Consider the following 14,814-nt stretch of genomic DNA (forward strand, 5'->3'; position numbering starts at 1 on the left):
AGCAAAAAATTCTGTAAGTACTGAATCAGAGTATGAGTTAGATAAACTAACTCTCCAACAATAACAGAACAACATATAAAAAGCACTATGTTAAGCCTGTGTGTTATAATCTTGCGTCTACAATCCATTAAAGATAAAGAGAACATGCCAGGACACATTACCTAAAGGTCTCATCTCCCTGAAAACAATTTGGTATTGTATGAACACACTGCAGTTTTTCTTTTCTCAGCTGAGGCTAACAAAGCCTAGGTCCATTACATCCATTCTTAGCTAGGTTAGTAAGATTAACTAACTTCTTCTAGCTTTACTAACACTGTACTGGTTTTATTTTATATTTTGTTTGCTTGAGACAGGGTCTCATGTGGCTAAGCTAGCCTCAAACTTCTTTATAGCTGATGCTGGCCTTGAACTCCATAACCTCTTGACCCTGCCTCTTAAGTGCTGGGATTATAGGCCTGAGCCACCATGACATGCTACTGTATTGATTTTAAATTAACTAATAAAATGTAACAAAATATTAAAGATCTTAGTCCAGTGTGGTGGGGCATGCATATAAATTGTAGCAAAGAGTGGCTGAAGCAGAACTGATTTCTCCCAAGCTAGGCTACATCTTAGGATCCCGTCTCAAAACACTTAAAAATAAAAAGGTTAAATTTCTTGTGTTAGGTAAAAAAGGAGGGTAAGAATTGTATCATCTTTATGATTATAACTATATAAAACAGATAGATATAGAGCCAGGTGATGGTGATGGTGGTATACACCTTTATTTCCTGCACTCAAGAAACAGAGGTAGTTGGATCTCTGTGAGTTCGAGGTACAGCCTGATCTACAGAGTTCCAGGATGGCCAAAGCTACACAGAGAAGCCTGTCTTGAAAAAACAGAGAAAGAAAAAAATTTTTAAAAGACCATAGATTCTGGGGCCTTAATGATATTATGTTTTGTCTCTTCCTAGATCTGTGTCATTATGTAGTTTCTTTGTGTCTGCATCTTGGGTTCCTCAACTGAAAATCGGGGCTAATAAATATCTTCCTCATCTAGTTACAATAATGAGATACATGTGTAGATCTAAATTAGCAGGGCCTGATAAAAAGTTTCAATATATAAGCATATTGATGCATATGTATTGATGTATATATAGACAGTAAACTTGAGGGAGCAATCTGTAAGTATTCTTATGAAATTAGCTTAATTCTATGAGGCTTTTACTTCAAATGCAATTAATATAATTTTAGTATTAAAAGTGCAGTCAAGGGCTGAAGAGATGGCTCAATGAATAAAAGCAGTTTCCATAAAACCATGAGGATGGAGTTTGGATCCCCAGCACCCAGGTAAATGGCAGGCCGCATGGCAACCACCTGCAATCCCAGAATGAGAGAGGCAGAGGCATAGGATCCCTAAATCAAGCTATGTAGTTAGACTGACAAAATTGGTGATCTCTGAGGTCAACTGACCCTGTCTCAATATAAGCCATCAAGAAAACCCCCAGACATCAACCTCTGGCCTTCACACGCATGTATGTGCAAGTATGCTGTGTATGTGCTCTTTGTGTGTTCACGCACACATACACACACACACACACACCCTACACACAAGTGTGCCCATATAGCTACAAACACACAAGTACACCACACCCACAAAAGATAACACCATCAAGCAGTGTGTGATGGTGCACGCCTGTAGTACCAACATTTGGCAAATACTTAAGAACAAGACTGCAAGACCATCCTCAGCTGAATAAAATAGCATATTCAAGGCCAGCTTGGGCTACATGAGACTGTCACAGAACAACAAACTAAACATCAACATGTGTGTCTTCAGGAATGGTTTAACGTACACAGCGCTACTGGAGTGAAGTAGCAGAGGCACTGCCCTTTCATAACACTGCTAGTAAAGTAAGAGAGTTAGCCAGACACATAAATAAATGCAGCTGGAAGACAGCAGAAAGGCGCCCAGTGATAGGACTCCAACTGACAAAGATGGATGAGTATGACACCAACTAGGGCAGGCTTCTTAGAGGAGAAAATGAATGGGAAGGCAACACAGAACAAAGAAGGGAACTAAAACCCAAGCGAGCACAACAGATATGCTACAAGAGGTCAGTCACACCCAGGGAAGACAAGTGGCAAAGAAATCAATAAACAGAAGACACAGCCTTATAAAACAGGCTACCACTATACCTTGATGGCCTTACCTGTAAGTAAAATTATATCTCCAAGAAACACTGTAAATGCCCAAAATGCTGCAGTCCTCCACAGAACAACCTTCTTCTTAATTTCTGACTGATCAATTACTACAATTGTTGCTAATGGCACTTTAGAACCAGAATTTGGTCCAGATTTTACATTTATTTCCTTCACATGACATGGGGTTAGCACCATGACTAAGCAGTTATACTTCTGACTTTTAGAATCACAATTTTTTATTAATGATATTTTTTTACTGTCCTTAAATTCAGACTTGATCCTCTGGGGCACTGCTTTGGCTGCCTCTCTTATATCAGAGTCCATCCTTGGCTTCTTGGACACCTGATGGTCTTCAGAGAGAGGTTTAGAATGATGGGAATTGTCTTTAGAGCACAGGCTCTGTTTAGCGGTACTTTGATGCAAGCTGCTTAGCCAACTAAGCATTCCTGAGCTACACAACTCAACGGGTACCTCATGTGGTGGCAAGTTTTCTTCATTACAGAAAAGCTCTTGAGAGCTTGTATTTTCAAGACTTTTTCCAGGGTTTATATGAATGTGACTGCTTTCTGATTCACGACAAACAGGACTAAAAAGTTCCAGGGAATATGCTTGGCTTTGCTCATTTTCAGATCCTTTTTCAAAATCTCCACCAGGCTTACTAAAATTTCCTTCAGTTAGTCTGACTCCCTGACTTCCTGTCGGTTCTGCCTCCATGTTTACAGTCCTCTTATTTATACAGTCTTGACCTTTACCATTCCCTTGAGCTAGAAAAGCGCGTTGGCTGGAGGTCATTACCCTGAGAAATTCAGTGTCAGTAGATAGTCCCTGGTCTGAGGCTTTCCTGACTGCTCCCTCGGACTGTGGTTCACACTGTGCGCCAGGGGAAAAGCTCTCCTGACTCTGTCTTTCCTGCTGTCCTGTTGACACTGGCTTTGTTTTAACAGCCTCTGGCCCTGCTCTTATCTGTTCAGAACTACAGCTCAGATCCAGTTCAGCTGCACACTCACCATCCAACTGACACAAATATCTATAGAAGTTCCAAACACTGGGATCTGACTGATTTTTAAGTTGCTCATCTATAATTTTCTTATTTTCACATTGAAGCCTTTGATAGTTTTCTTCTTCAGGTAAACGCTGAACTCCATCCTTAAGCCCACATATTGGTACACTAGTCACATCACTCGGGATCACCTGGGATTTCACACTCTGTGCTTCAGAAGCAGAATGTTTAAAGCCTTCTCCCGCCTGAGCAGATCCACTCAAAGAAGTCGTTAAAAGGTGACCACTAAAAAGGCCTGGAGGGCCAAGACCTTCGGGGACTTGACAGTCTTCCAGATTTTTAAACTCCTGATTTCCAGCCTTTAGATACAAAGAATGCTGTTTGTAAAAGAGTCGGACTTTTTCCCAGGCGTTGGCAGTGGATATTAATGAAGTTGTTTCTTGTGACACTGTCGTTTTCAGTGGAGGAACTGGAGCACCCCAAAAAATGTGAACTTGAGATCCTCGACTCATAATTTCTGATAAAAACAAAATTTCAAAATTAATGTATTAGTATATTGTTGTAAAAACAATTGATCACAAATGTGCAGGTTGGTTATTTTGGTATGCTATTCAATTATAAAATTAATAAATTAGAAACTATAAGAAGGGCTGGTGAGATGGCTCAGTGGTTAAGAACACTGACTGCTCTTCTGGAGGTCCTGAGTTCAAATCCCAACAATCACATGGTGGCTCACAAGCATCTGTAATGAGACCTGATGCTCTCTTATGGGGTGTCTGAAGACAGCTACAGTGCACTTACATATAATAAATAATAAAGCTTTGGGCCAGAGCAAGCAGGACCAGAACAAGTAGGACGGGAGCAAGAGGGAGAAGGAAAACGGAAAAAAAAAAAAAAGTTTTCAGTTATAGACTGAGAAAAGGGACAGCAAGATGGCTCAGTGGGCAATAGCGCTAACTACACAGCCTGACAACCTGAGTTCAGTCCCTTGAAACCAGGGTAGAAGGAGGGAAGCTGTCCTCTGACTTCTATACACACACTATGGCATACCAAGGCCTACACTAGCACATAGATTACATACACACAATAATAATAATAAATTTTAATTTTAAAATAAACAGAGAAACAAAGTAAGCATCAAACAAGTATATTTTTAGAATGTTCATTCCTTATGCTGTTAAATCTTGCCTCATTTAAATAATAATTAAGTTTTAAAGGGTAGGCATTATTTATTATTGTATTATATTACCTTTAAATATCCATAGATTCTCAGTCCTCCTCTGAACTCAATGTCAAGCCAACATACAAGGCTCAAACTAAAAGGAAAGAATATGGGTTTTGTTTGTTTGTTTGTTTGTGAGGCTCTCTTTAAAATGTACAAGTGATTTAGTGTAATAATTGAAAATTACTGTTTCTATATTTTTCATTTTTTTCTTTACTGGAGGGTATTTTATGAGAAAGGGCCTATGTAGTCCAGGCTGGCCCTGAGCTTACTACACATCCAAGATGTTCTAGAATTCCTAACCTTCTCCTCCACCTCCCAAATGCTGGGTTTGCAAGTATCTACCACTATGCCCTACTATTATCTTTTCTATAATACAAACAATTTTTTTTTCTTATTTCTCCCTGTCTCATTCATTCGTTCATTTCCTCCCACCCCCCCTCTTTCTCCCTCTCTTCTTTCTTTCTATCTTTTTTCTGTGGCACTCAGATCAAACTCAAAGAGTTGTTCATAGAATATATTAATATATAAAAAGAAACTCAGCATTTAAACTTTTTCTCCATTAACTATGGCACCTGGCATAAGTAAATCTGAGAAAACATCCTATTGATGGGTAAAGAATCAAACTGATTGAATCATTACTTACTCTAACTACAAGCTGGGCTAGGGTTGGGAGTGGGGGTTGGGCATGACTATCTGAAAAGTGGTCTTGTTTTAAATTCATTACCATTAATTCCAAAGTGGGTCCTAGCAATCCTGATCCCATGTACATAGTTCCTTTTGAAATAACTTTTATATCTCTTCCCTCTAAATCTCCAGCATCTCCTCCTTGTCTCACATACAACAAATGACCATATTACTGATTTTTTTTCACATTTACTAATACAACTCTATGAAATCTAGATTCTCTCCTCACTTCCTGTTACTATGGCTGAACTTTCATGTGCGTATGTGTGTGTGTGTACAGAAATACATGAAGAAGCCAGAGAAAGACACTAAGTATACTCTTCCGCTCTCCCCCCCCCCCTTTTTTTGAGGCAGTGTCTCTCACTGAATCTCAAGTTATTTTGCTTAGGTTAATAAGTTGGCTAGCCAGCAAGTTCTCAGGATCCAGTTATCTCTGCTCTTCCAACACTAGGGTTACCCACAGGCCATGCACAGCTTTTGCATGAGTGCCTGTGGATCTGAACTCATGTCCTCTTGCTTACAAGATAAAGGGGCTGACACCACCCAAGTGAAATCTGATACTTCTGCGCAAGACTATCTCTTCACTCAGGTATCAGATCTCAGTCAGGTTGTGTGCTAATAACGGTTGAACAAGATAACACATATAACTGCATTAACTTACTTTGTACATGTTGGAAATAGCAAAGAACTAGAGATATAAATTAGTGGAGGAACACCTGCCTACCATGAACAACTCTTTGAATCTGATCTCAAGTGCCATGAAAGAAAGAAAGGGGGGGGGGGGGGAGAAAAGAAGGAAGAAAAGAAAAAAAAACAAAAGGAAGGAAAGGAAGGAAAGAAATAGGGAGGGAGGGAGGAAGGAGGAAGGAAGAAAGAAAAGAAAGAAAACAAAAGGAAGGCAAGGAAGAAAGTAGGACAAGGGAGGAAGGGGAGGAAACGAATGAATGAATGAATGAATGAACGAATGAAGCAGGGAGAAATAAGAAAATCGTGTGAGTCTGGGTGTCTCATGGACTGACTGATCTTAAGACAGGGTCTTAGCCTGCAGCCCAAGTTGTTCCAGAAGTCACTATCTAGGCTGACCTCAAGCCCATGACCATTCTTCTACTTTAGCCTCCACCAAGCCTGGCTCATCCCTGGATCCCAGGATCAAAAGCCTCCACTCTGAGGAATAACTGACAGAGCACTAAAGCATGGGATTGCAGGAGTGACGACAGCAGACTTTCTAAGCATGCACTAGAAATACAGTAACAGCCCATGAAGAAAACAATGGATTTGCAGCAAGAACATATAAAGGAGAAATCCATGTTAGTATAGATGCATCTTCTAAACATATAAATCTTAGTGGAAAATTTACCAGGTAGAATCCACAAACCTTTAGTCCCAGCACCTGGGAGGCAGAGCCAGGTGGATTGCTGTGAGTTAGAGGCTAGATAGTTACACACTGAGTTCCAGGAGAGCCAGGGCTATGTAGAGAAACCCTGTCTCAAAAACACAAACACAAAAACAAAAGAACCAAAGTAACAACAATAACAGTAAGAATATATCATTAGACATGTGGTAGTGGTACACTCCTTTAATTCACTCAGGAGGCAGAGGCAGGCAAATCTTTGAATTCAAGGCCAGCCTGGTCTACAGAGTGAGTTCCAGGACAGCCAAAGTTACACAGAGAAGCTCTGTCTTAAAAAACAAAACAAACAAACAAAAAAACAACAACAATAACAACAACAAAGAGACTATTTTATTTATGGCATGAATGTATCAAGTTTAAAATGTGCCAGAAAATGAAAAGCAAGGGGCTGGGGAAGTGCTCAGTCACTAAAGTTTCTGCCACGCAAGTATGAGGACCTGAGTTGAATCCCCAGCACCCATGGAAGAAGCCAGGCCCAGGGTTGGAGAGATGCCTCAGCAGTTGGCATCCTGAGTTTGACCCTTGAACCCATGTGTGGTAGTCTGAATAAGAAATGTCCCCCAAAGGCTCACAGTTTTGCACTCCTGGTCCCCAGTCTGTGGTGTAATTTGGGGAAATGAAACCTTGCTGGAAGAAGTGCTTTGAGAGTTTATAGCCATTTCCAGTTCATGAACTGCCTTGTATTTGCAGTTTAAGATGTGATCCCTCAGCTTCCTGAGGCCACACCTCCCCCAGACCATAAGACCAAATTAACTCTTCCTTTTATAAGCTGCGTTGGTCACAGTGTTTTATCCACAGCAACATACTAATACAGCATGTGGAGGAGAAAGGAGAGAAATGATTCTGCAAAGTCATCTCTGGCCTCCACACAGGCACCGTGACAGGCACTCCCTCCCCATCCACACATTCGTGCAAGAAATGTCTTTTTAAAAATAAGGTGGATGGGCTGGAGAGATGGCTTAGCAGATAAGAACACTGGCTGTTCTTCCAAAGAACCTGGGTTCAATTCCCAACACCTACATGGCAGCTCACAATTGTTTATAACTCCAGTTCCAGGGGATCTGTCATCCTCATACAGACATACATGCAGGCAGAACACCAATGTACATAAAAATAAATAAATAAACAAATAAATAGTTAAAAAAGATAAGGTGGATGGCTACCTAAGAACAACAAGAAGAGTGACCTCTGACTTACACACACACAAACAGGCACATGTGTGCATTCATACACATAAACACACAAAATAAAACAACAAAGGTTGAAGTTGACCTTGGCAAGCAGTAATGGGACTATGGTAAGGGCAATCATAAGGCAACAACTATATTGATGAAGCTTCACTTTTAAGAACTGGACATGGTCACATGGCTGTGTTAAAATGTTCAAAAGTATTTATATTTTAAAAGCCTACACAGAAAAGCATCAAGGATCAGGATTGCCTAGGTATACTAGCACACATTTATAATTCCAGAATTTTGGAAGCAAAAGCAGCAGATCTCACAAGTTTGAGGCCAGCCTGGGGCTACAAAGCTAGACGCTGTCTCAAAAGGATCATGAAGGACCTAGATTATACATGACTGTTTTAAACACTTCTATTTAAATGTTCAAGTTTTATGATATCTGGTTAATTTGTATTATTTTCATAAAGCCAGTTCTTTTTTACTTGGTCATTCAGGAACATCTTCCACAGTCTTCAGACAGACGATAGAACAGTAGTCCTATTGCTGACACTTAATATGAAAGGCGAGAACAGTGACAGCAGCTATTAAGTTTATCAGCTAAAGACCCAGAGAGATGGCTCAGTGGTTAACAGTGCATAGTGCTCTTTCAGAGGAATCAACCTTGGTTCCCAGCACTGCTATCAGTGGGTTCACCACATGCTAACTCTACTTCCATAGGATCCTCCTGGGAATCCCATACCTTCTGGTGCATAAACACACACACACACACACACACACACACAAGCATGCACACAAATAAAAATGAATATTTTTTAAAATGTGTTTAAGAAAAGTATTAGGGCTTAAAATAAATGCACTACAAATTTCAAATAGTTAAAATGTATAAGAGTAAAGTACTGTAGAAACAAAGTTATAGCAATTTTAGGTGTTATATTATATATAACTCATTGGAAACCAAAGAACTAAGCATTCTTATCACAACCACAAAGCCTACCTTCATTTAACCCTCATAAAAATAATCTACATATGCAATAACTGGTACATCAGGTTTTTCTAATTTACATGTCATTATTAGATTCACCACAAGGAGGCTCCAAATAGCACTGCAAAAATATTCAAAATGCTATCAAGACAGAGAAAACTTAAATAGCAAGTCAAGGCATAAAAGTAACCATTGATAACAAATTCTCATGAACCTTGGAGTGTTCTCTAATGGTTTCTTCCTTTTAGCCTAGAATCTGTTAAAGGAAAACACAAAGTTCTATGTTGCTTCTTTGTCCTCTTTCTTCAGCCCACTTAAATTTGTTTCCTGTTACAATTTTGCTACAATACTTTCAGTATGGAGAATCTTCAACAGGCCCATCAGTCTTCAATCCTCACCTTACTGTCATAACTCTTTATCAACCCTTTCCTCAAACATTCTACATTTTTAATTCTGTGAAATCACCAAAATAAAATTACTTTGGGTTTTAAAAGAGAGATATGTATTAATTTATTTAATAATCAAAATAACTTTTCAGGCATTATGCTAGCAATGGAAAAGCAACAATAATAAAGGAAATGAAGGCATTTGTAGTATAATAGAAAAGATAAAGTGATGATCATCAAAGAGAGATAAGAAATCCCGCAGAATTAAAAACAGGATGTCAACAGAAAGGAGACGTGTAAGTCAGCACAATGAGCATAGAACTGCCTTCATCTTTCATAAGCTCTTACGGATATGATTAGTTACAACATTGAATAATGTTTAGAAAAAAAAAAAAGTGAAGTACAGCCCAGAGTCATCCCATTCCCCAAACCAACACAGGAGCCAGAAAGCTGTCCCAGTTGGCTTACCTAAGGGCCATGCTGGCTGTAAGAGGTACACGCATGTCTCCAAGATATACAGAAAGAATGTAAAACATTCCCCTGTTGTGTCCTCACTTAGCACTTTCTCAGTATCTTGAAATCTGACACTCACTTCTATCTCTATTAAGACAATAACAAAGTCCAAATTGCCAAATGGGCACTCACAGTACTCTCACTATGAGACACTCCGTTCCTTAGTTTCAGAACACTGCTCTTTTCCAACCAGCTCCTCCACTGATCTGATTTTGATTTTTCCATTCTGCTGTTTCTTAGGCTGTCTTGCTATTTTACACAACTATACAGAACTAAATCTAAGACTATTCATTTTATTCCCACATATCCAATTATATATTCAATTATGCTTTACAAGTTTGTAACCCTTCTTCAACTTCAGACCTATTCATATTTGTAGTATTACTACACTTGATAGTATCACCAAAAAATCAAAGATAAAAATTCAAAGACCCCTTCCCTTCTATGCAGAGGTAGATGTTAGTACTCAGTGTAACACAATCAGTCTTGATATTTCAGAGACAACCCCCAGATCCAGAAATGAATTCAACTAATGTAAAATACATGGTTACTTACTTATGGCAGCCATTTCACTATGCCTTCATTTATTTATCTCAACAAATAGCTTAAGTGTGGGACTTTCACTCTTTAGGAATTAGTTAGAAAATGTCCTTGACTATGTAAAACTGATTAATTATAACAGGGCCAGTTAGATGGCTCGGGAGATATAGGTACATACTGAGCAAGCCTGATGAAGGCCTGAATTCAATCTCTGGAATTCAATGGAAGAAAAGAACCTACTTTTGAAAGCTATCCTTTGACTTCCACATGCCAAGGCATGCATTTTATCTACACACCTACACACACACAGACACACACACACACACACACACACACACCATATAATATACTTTTTAGAATTACACCAAAGGGTGCTGCTACTGAGTATAAGTTATGGGAATGATTAGTATGTGAGTGGGGGGGTGGAGGTGGTGAAGACTGGTAGGTAATGGTAAGATATTTATCATAGAAAACTTACATACAAATAGTCATGGATAAATGATGAGTTTCAATGATTCTAGGCTATATTTTGGTTGTACTCAGAGGGTTAAAGATACCAGGTGAAACCAGCAAGTACATATCCATTACCACAGTTAATCATTACACAGTTTCTCAATCTGTAGAAGGCCACCAGTCAGAAAGACTAACACAACATAGTCTTTATCTTTAGAGTGGTCAGAGTCTGATGAATGGGTCAAATATTTATGAAACAGGATGAACCATATCAGTAGATTTTGTCTTTTGCCCAAACTACAACTATAAAAGAATGTTTCTTACAAACTCCATGTGATTAAAGGAAACAACTTTCTCTACCCCATAAATAACCAGAAAAACCTCACAATTACAAGTATCGTTCTCATTTTAGCCGTCTGAGACCCTGCCACACTTGCTTCCACAGTGTCTATATAGGGCTACCCTCCCACTAACAACGCATCAGGGTCTTCTTCCCCACATCCTTCCCAGCATTTGCTGCCATTTGTTTTCTTAATGGCAGCCACTGACTGTGGTGAAATGAAATCCCAAAATTGTTTTTATTTCCCTTCTGGCTAAGGATGGTGAGCACTTCTTAAAGTATCAGTGGCCATTTCTATTTATTCTTTTGAGAACTGTCTGTTCAATTCATTGGTCCATGAACTGGCAGCTTTGAGGTTTGGGAGTTGAATTTTTGCAAATTTTATATATTCTAGATATTAAGTCCTTCCCTGAAGTATAACTAGCAAAGACATTCTGAGGAATGTCTCCTCACGCTGTTGACTGATTCTTCTGTCATGCAGAAGTTGTTTAATTTCACATAACACCATTTGTTAATCCTTAAGGCTATTCCCTGTGCTGTTGCTGGAGGTCCCAGTCAGTGTTCCTCAGGAAGAGTTGGACAAGTTGATTTTGGTCATGTTTCTTCTAGCTATCTTCAACATTTTATAGTTATAAAAAATCCAAGTAAGTTAACTCTATTGTACACCACTCAACTGACAGGGAATATATATTCTTCTCAGCGGTGCATGGAACCACCTCAAGAACTGATCACACTATGGGCTGCAAAGCAACATTTAGCAAATACAGAACAACTGAGATAGTTCCCTGTATTCTTTCAGAGCATGATAAATTAAATTAGAGATCAACAGCAAACAAGTCTCAGAAAACACATAAATACTTGAAGACTGAATAATATGCTTTTCGGAGAACAGTACAGGTTGGGTGTGGTGATACACGCATTTAGTCCCAGCACTTTGGAGGCAGAGACAAGTAGATCTTTGTGATTTCCAAACCAGCAAAGGCTACATAATAAGACCTAATAAATACATTAATTAAATAGTAGATCATTAAAGAAATCAGAGAAGAAAAATTTAAATTGCTAGAATCAAGTGAAAATGAGACAACCTAAGAGAACCTCTGGAATACAGACAAGGAAACTTCTTAGCTGTTAAGTAATCACCCGCTTGTTTTTTTCTTTTTTCTTTTTTTATCTCCTCCTTCATAGCTTGGGGACTGCCACCATCATAAATGACATAGTAACTAACAGAGCAGCCCCTCCTGAGTCTTCACATAGTAACTATCAAGTAACAAGTCTTCAGTCCACTAAATCTTGGAGAACTTGTTATATGTAGCAAGAGACAATAAAGAGATTTTATAGCTTTTGCTTTTGCATTTTATCAGAGTACTTTTTGTATGTGGAATAAGAAGAGTGTGAGCTCACTGTTTCCCATACCTATATCCATACGAAGTTTTCTTTCTCCCTCTTGACTGAACTGGCCAATGGACGGGAAGCACATGTGCAAGTTTCTTCTGACCTCTCTGTTTGTGATCTATATCTGTTCTTTGGCCAAGACCACACAGTCTTATTTACTATGGCATAAAGGAAACACTGGTATCAGGAAAGAAAAGTTCTCCAAATGCTGTCTTTTAAATACTTTTAGTTCTTGTTAGTCCTTTACATTTCAAAACATTTACAGAATTAGTTTGTCTATTTCTTCAAACAAAGCCTACTGAGAGGTGTTAATGAAACTCTCACTACTTCTACTGAACACTAGAGAGCTCATTTTAACAATGCTGACTTTTCTAATCCATCACTGGCTTACCCTTTATACTTCATTTTAAAAACTTACTGGCAATGCTTTATACTTTTTAGTGTTGAAAGCATACTTTTAGACTTATTTATAGATATTTGGTATTTCAATGACACTTTAAATTTTAATTAACTTACAGATTTTTCATTGCTATTATGTGTGTGTGTGGTTTTTCTATATAGAATGCTAAATTCACTTATAAAATTGACTTTTATAGGTCCTATGATATTTCTGATGTATATAATCATGTCATTTACAAATTAAAGAATTATTGTTTTAAATGTTTTTTTTTTCCTCTTGAACTCTCTTTGTTTTGGTTTAGCTTACTTGGTTTTTGTACGTAGCCCTGGCTGGCCTACAACTTGACATGTAGACAGACCATGCTGAACTTAAACTCATGGAGATTTACATGTCTTTGCCTCACAAGTGCTGAAATTATAAGCATGTATCAGAGCATCTGGATTTTCTTGGCAGTATATGTCTAGGGTGATGAAGACGATTCTTGATTTACAACCGGGCTGTATCTTGATGAACTCTGAATTGAAGATCCAGTAAGTCAAAAATACATTTAAAATGTAGGTATTATGGCTCACATCTATAATGTCAGCAATTAAGGGCCTGAGGCAGGAGGACTCCCACAAGTTCAAAAGCCGTCTGTGCTACCTAGTAAATTCTAGGTCAATGTAAGGCCCTGTTTCAAAACAAATGAAAATTTGGGCCAGTAGGATAGCTCAATAATAATGGCATTTGTCACCAAGTGTAATGACTTGAGTTTGATCCCCAGGAACATATATGGTAAAAGGAGAGAATTAACATATGAAAGTTATCCTCTGATATCTTCACACATATAAATCAATAAAATGAAAAATAAAATAATAAACCACCTAATACTTGAACAAATCTTGCCTCACCACCCTACCAACACCTTAATTTCAGACTCTGATCTTCCATCTCTTCTTCAGTCATCCCAGTTCATAGTATTTTGTTACTATAGCTTGAGCAAACTCATACACTTATTATTTCTTCAGGGCTTTGGAAGATGGATGACTACAGACTAAAAGCTTTCAGATTTCTTGAAATTCAAATTCAATTGTTATTAAGAAAGGAAAATAATACAAACGGAAGTTTTTCTAAATAGAAGAATTATTACATGCTTAGAAAATTAATTTCATGTTCTCTAGTACCTATAAGCTGTTTAGCTTACAATCACAGCTGAAGAGGAGATGTCTGCCAACTGTCTAATAGGGAAGATGCAACTTACACAACGTACTTACTTAAATGTTTATACAAAACCTAACACTGACTTGGGTTCGTGGAATTAAAATAAAAACAAAGCTGGGATAGGCCAGCCTGGTCTACATGTTAAGTTCTAGGACAGCTATGGCTACATAGAGTGTATCTCACATAGACAGATAGATCACACACACACAGAGAGAGAGAGAGAGAGAGAGAGAGAGAGAGAGAGAGAGAGAGAGAGAGAGAGAGCTGGGCAAGATGGCACACATAACAGTCATAGCTGCTTGAGAGCATGCATGATTCCAGGAGTTTACAGCCAACCTGAGCACATAGGGAAACTTCATCTCAAAATAATAAAAAGTTCCCAGAGTAAAAATAAAAGCTAACTTTATCAATTCACTTTACTGGCAATACAAGGAATAAACGAACTTGTTAACATCACATGGAAGTAAACTCAGAAGACTGTTCTACAGTTCTATGAGGAACTGTATTAAAGGGTTAAAGCATTAGGAAGGTCGAGAACCACTGGGTTAGAAGGTAAAATAAAAGGTGTTTGCCATTGAGCCTGAAAACCTGAGTTTGATCCTTGGGACCCAAGTGATGAGATCAGAGAGTAGACACATGTTATCTTCTGATCTAATTAATCAATCTCTCTCTCTCTCTCTTTCTCTTTCTCTCTCTCTCTCTCTCTCTCTCTCATACATGCGCACACACAGAGAAATAAACATAAATAAGTAAATAAATTTTTAAGTTAGCCTATAACAAAAATATGGGAAGAATGTTTTAAATAAAAGATATCTAAGAGATGAGCCAAATATTATGTTTGGGTTGTATGTCAATCTGTGAAAAGTGAATCTGTGAAAAGGCAGTTTTGAGAATCAAGGGGAAAACTGCTTGGACTCAGACGA

General features: G+C 38.3%; 1 protein-coding gene across 6 annotated transcripts in view; it reads right to left on the bottom strand.

The window, feature by feature from the left end:
• Shld2 (shieldin complex subunit 2) overlaps window positions 1-14,814 on the bottom strand; it is a 65,009-nt gene that overhangs the window by 24,837 nt on the left and 25,358 nt on the right. For 2 of the 6 annotated variants that reach the window (XM_034498705.2, XM_076931477.1), the window contains one exon: window positions 2,193-3,701. In XM_034498705.2, coding sequence (XP_034354596.1) covers window positions 2,193-3,696 — 1,504 coding nt within the window. In that variant the 5' untranslated portion in view covers window positions 3,697-3,701. Of the gene's footprint in view, window positions 1-2,192; window positions 3,702-4,433; window positions 4,501-9,521; window positions 9,650-14,814 lie in introns of those variants that run through there. The other 4 variants (XM_076931474.1, XM_076931473.1, XM_076931476.1 and 1 more) reach the window with 4 other exon arrangements.

The sequence above is a fragment of the Arvicanthis niloticus genome, chromosome 3 (genome assembly GCF_011762505.2).
Source record: "Arvicanthis niloticus isolate mArvNil1 chromosome 3, mArvNil1.pat.X, whole genome shotgun sequence".
In the NCBI taxonomy this organism is placed as follows: domain Eukaryota; kingdom Metazoa; phylum Chordata; class Mammalia; order Rodentia; family Muridae; genus Arvicanthis; species Arvicanthis niloticus.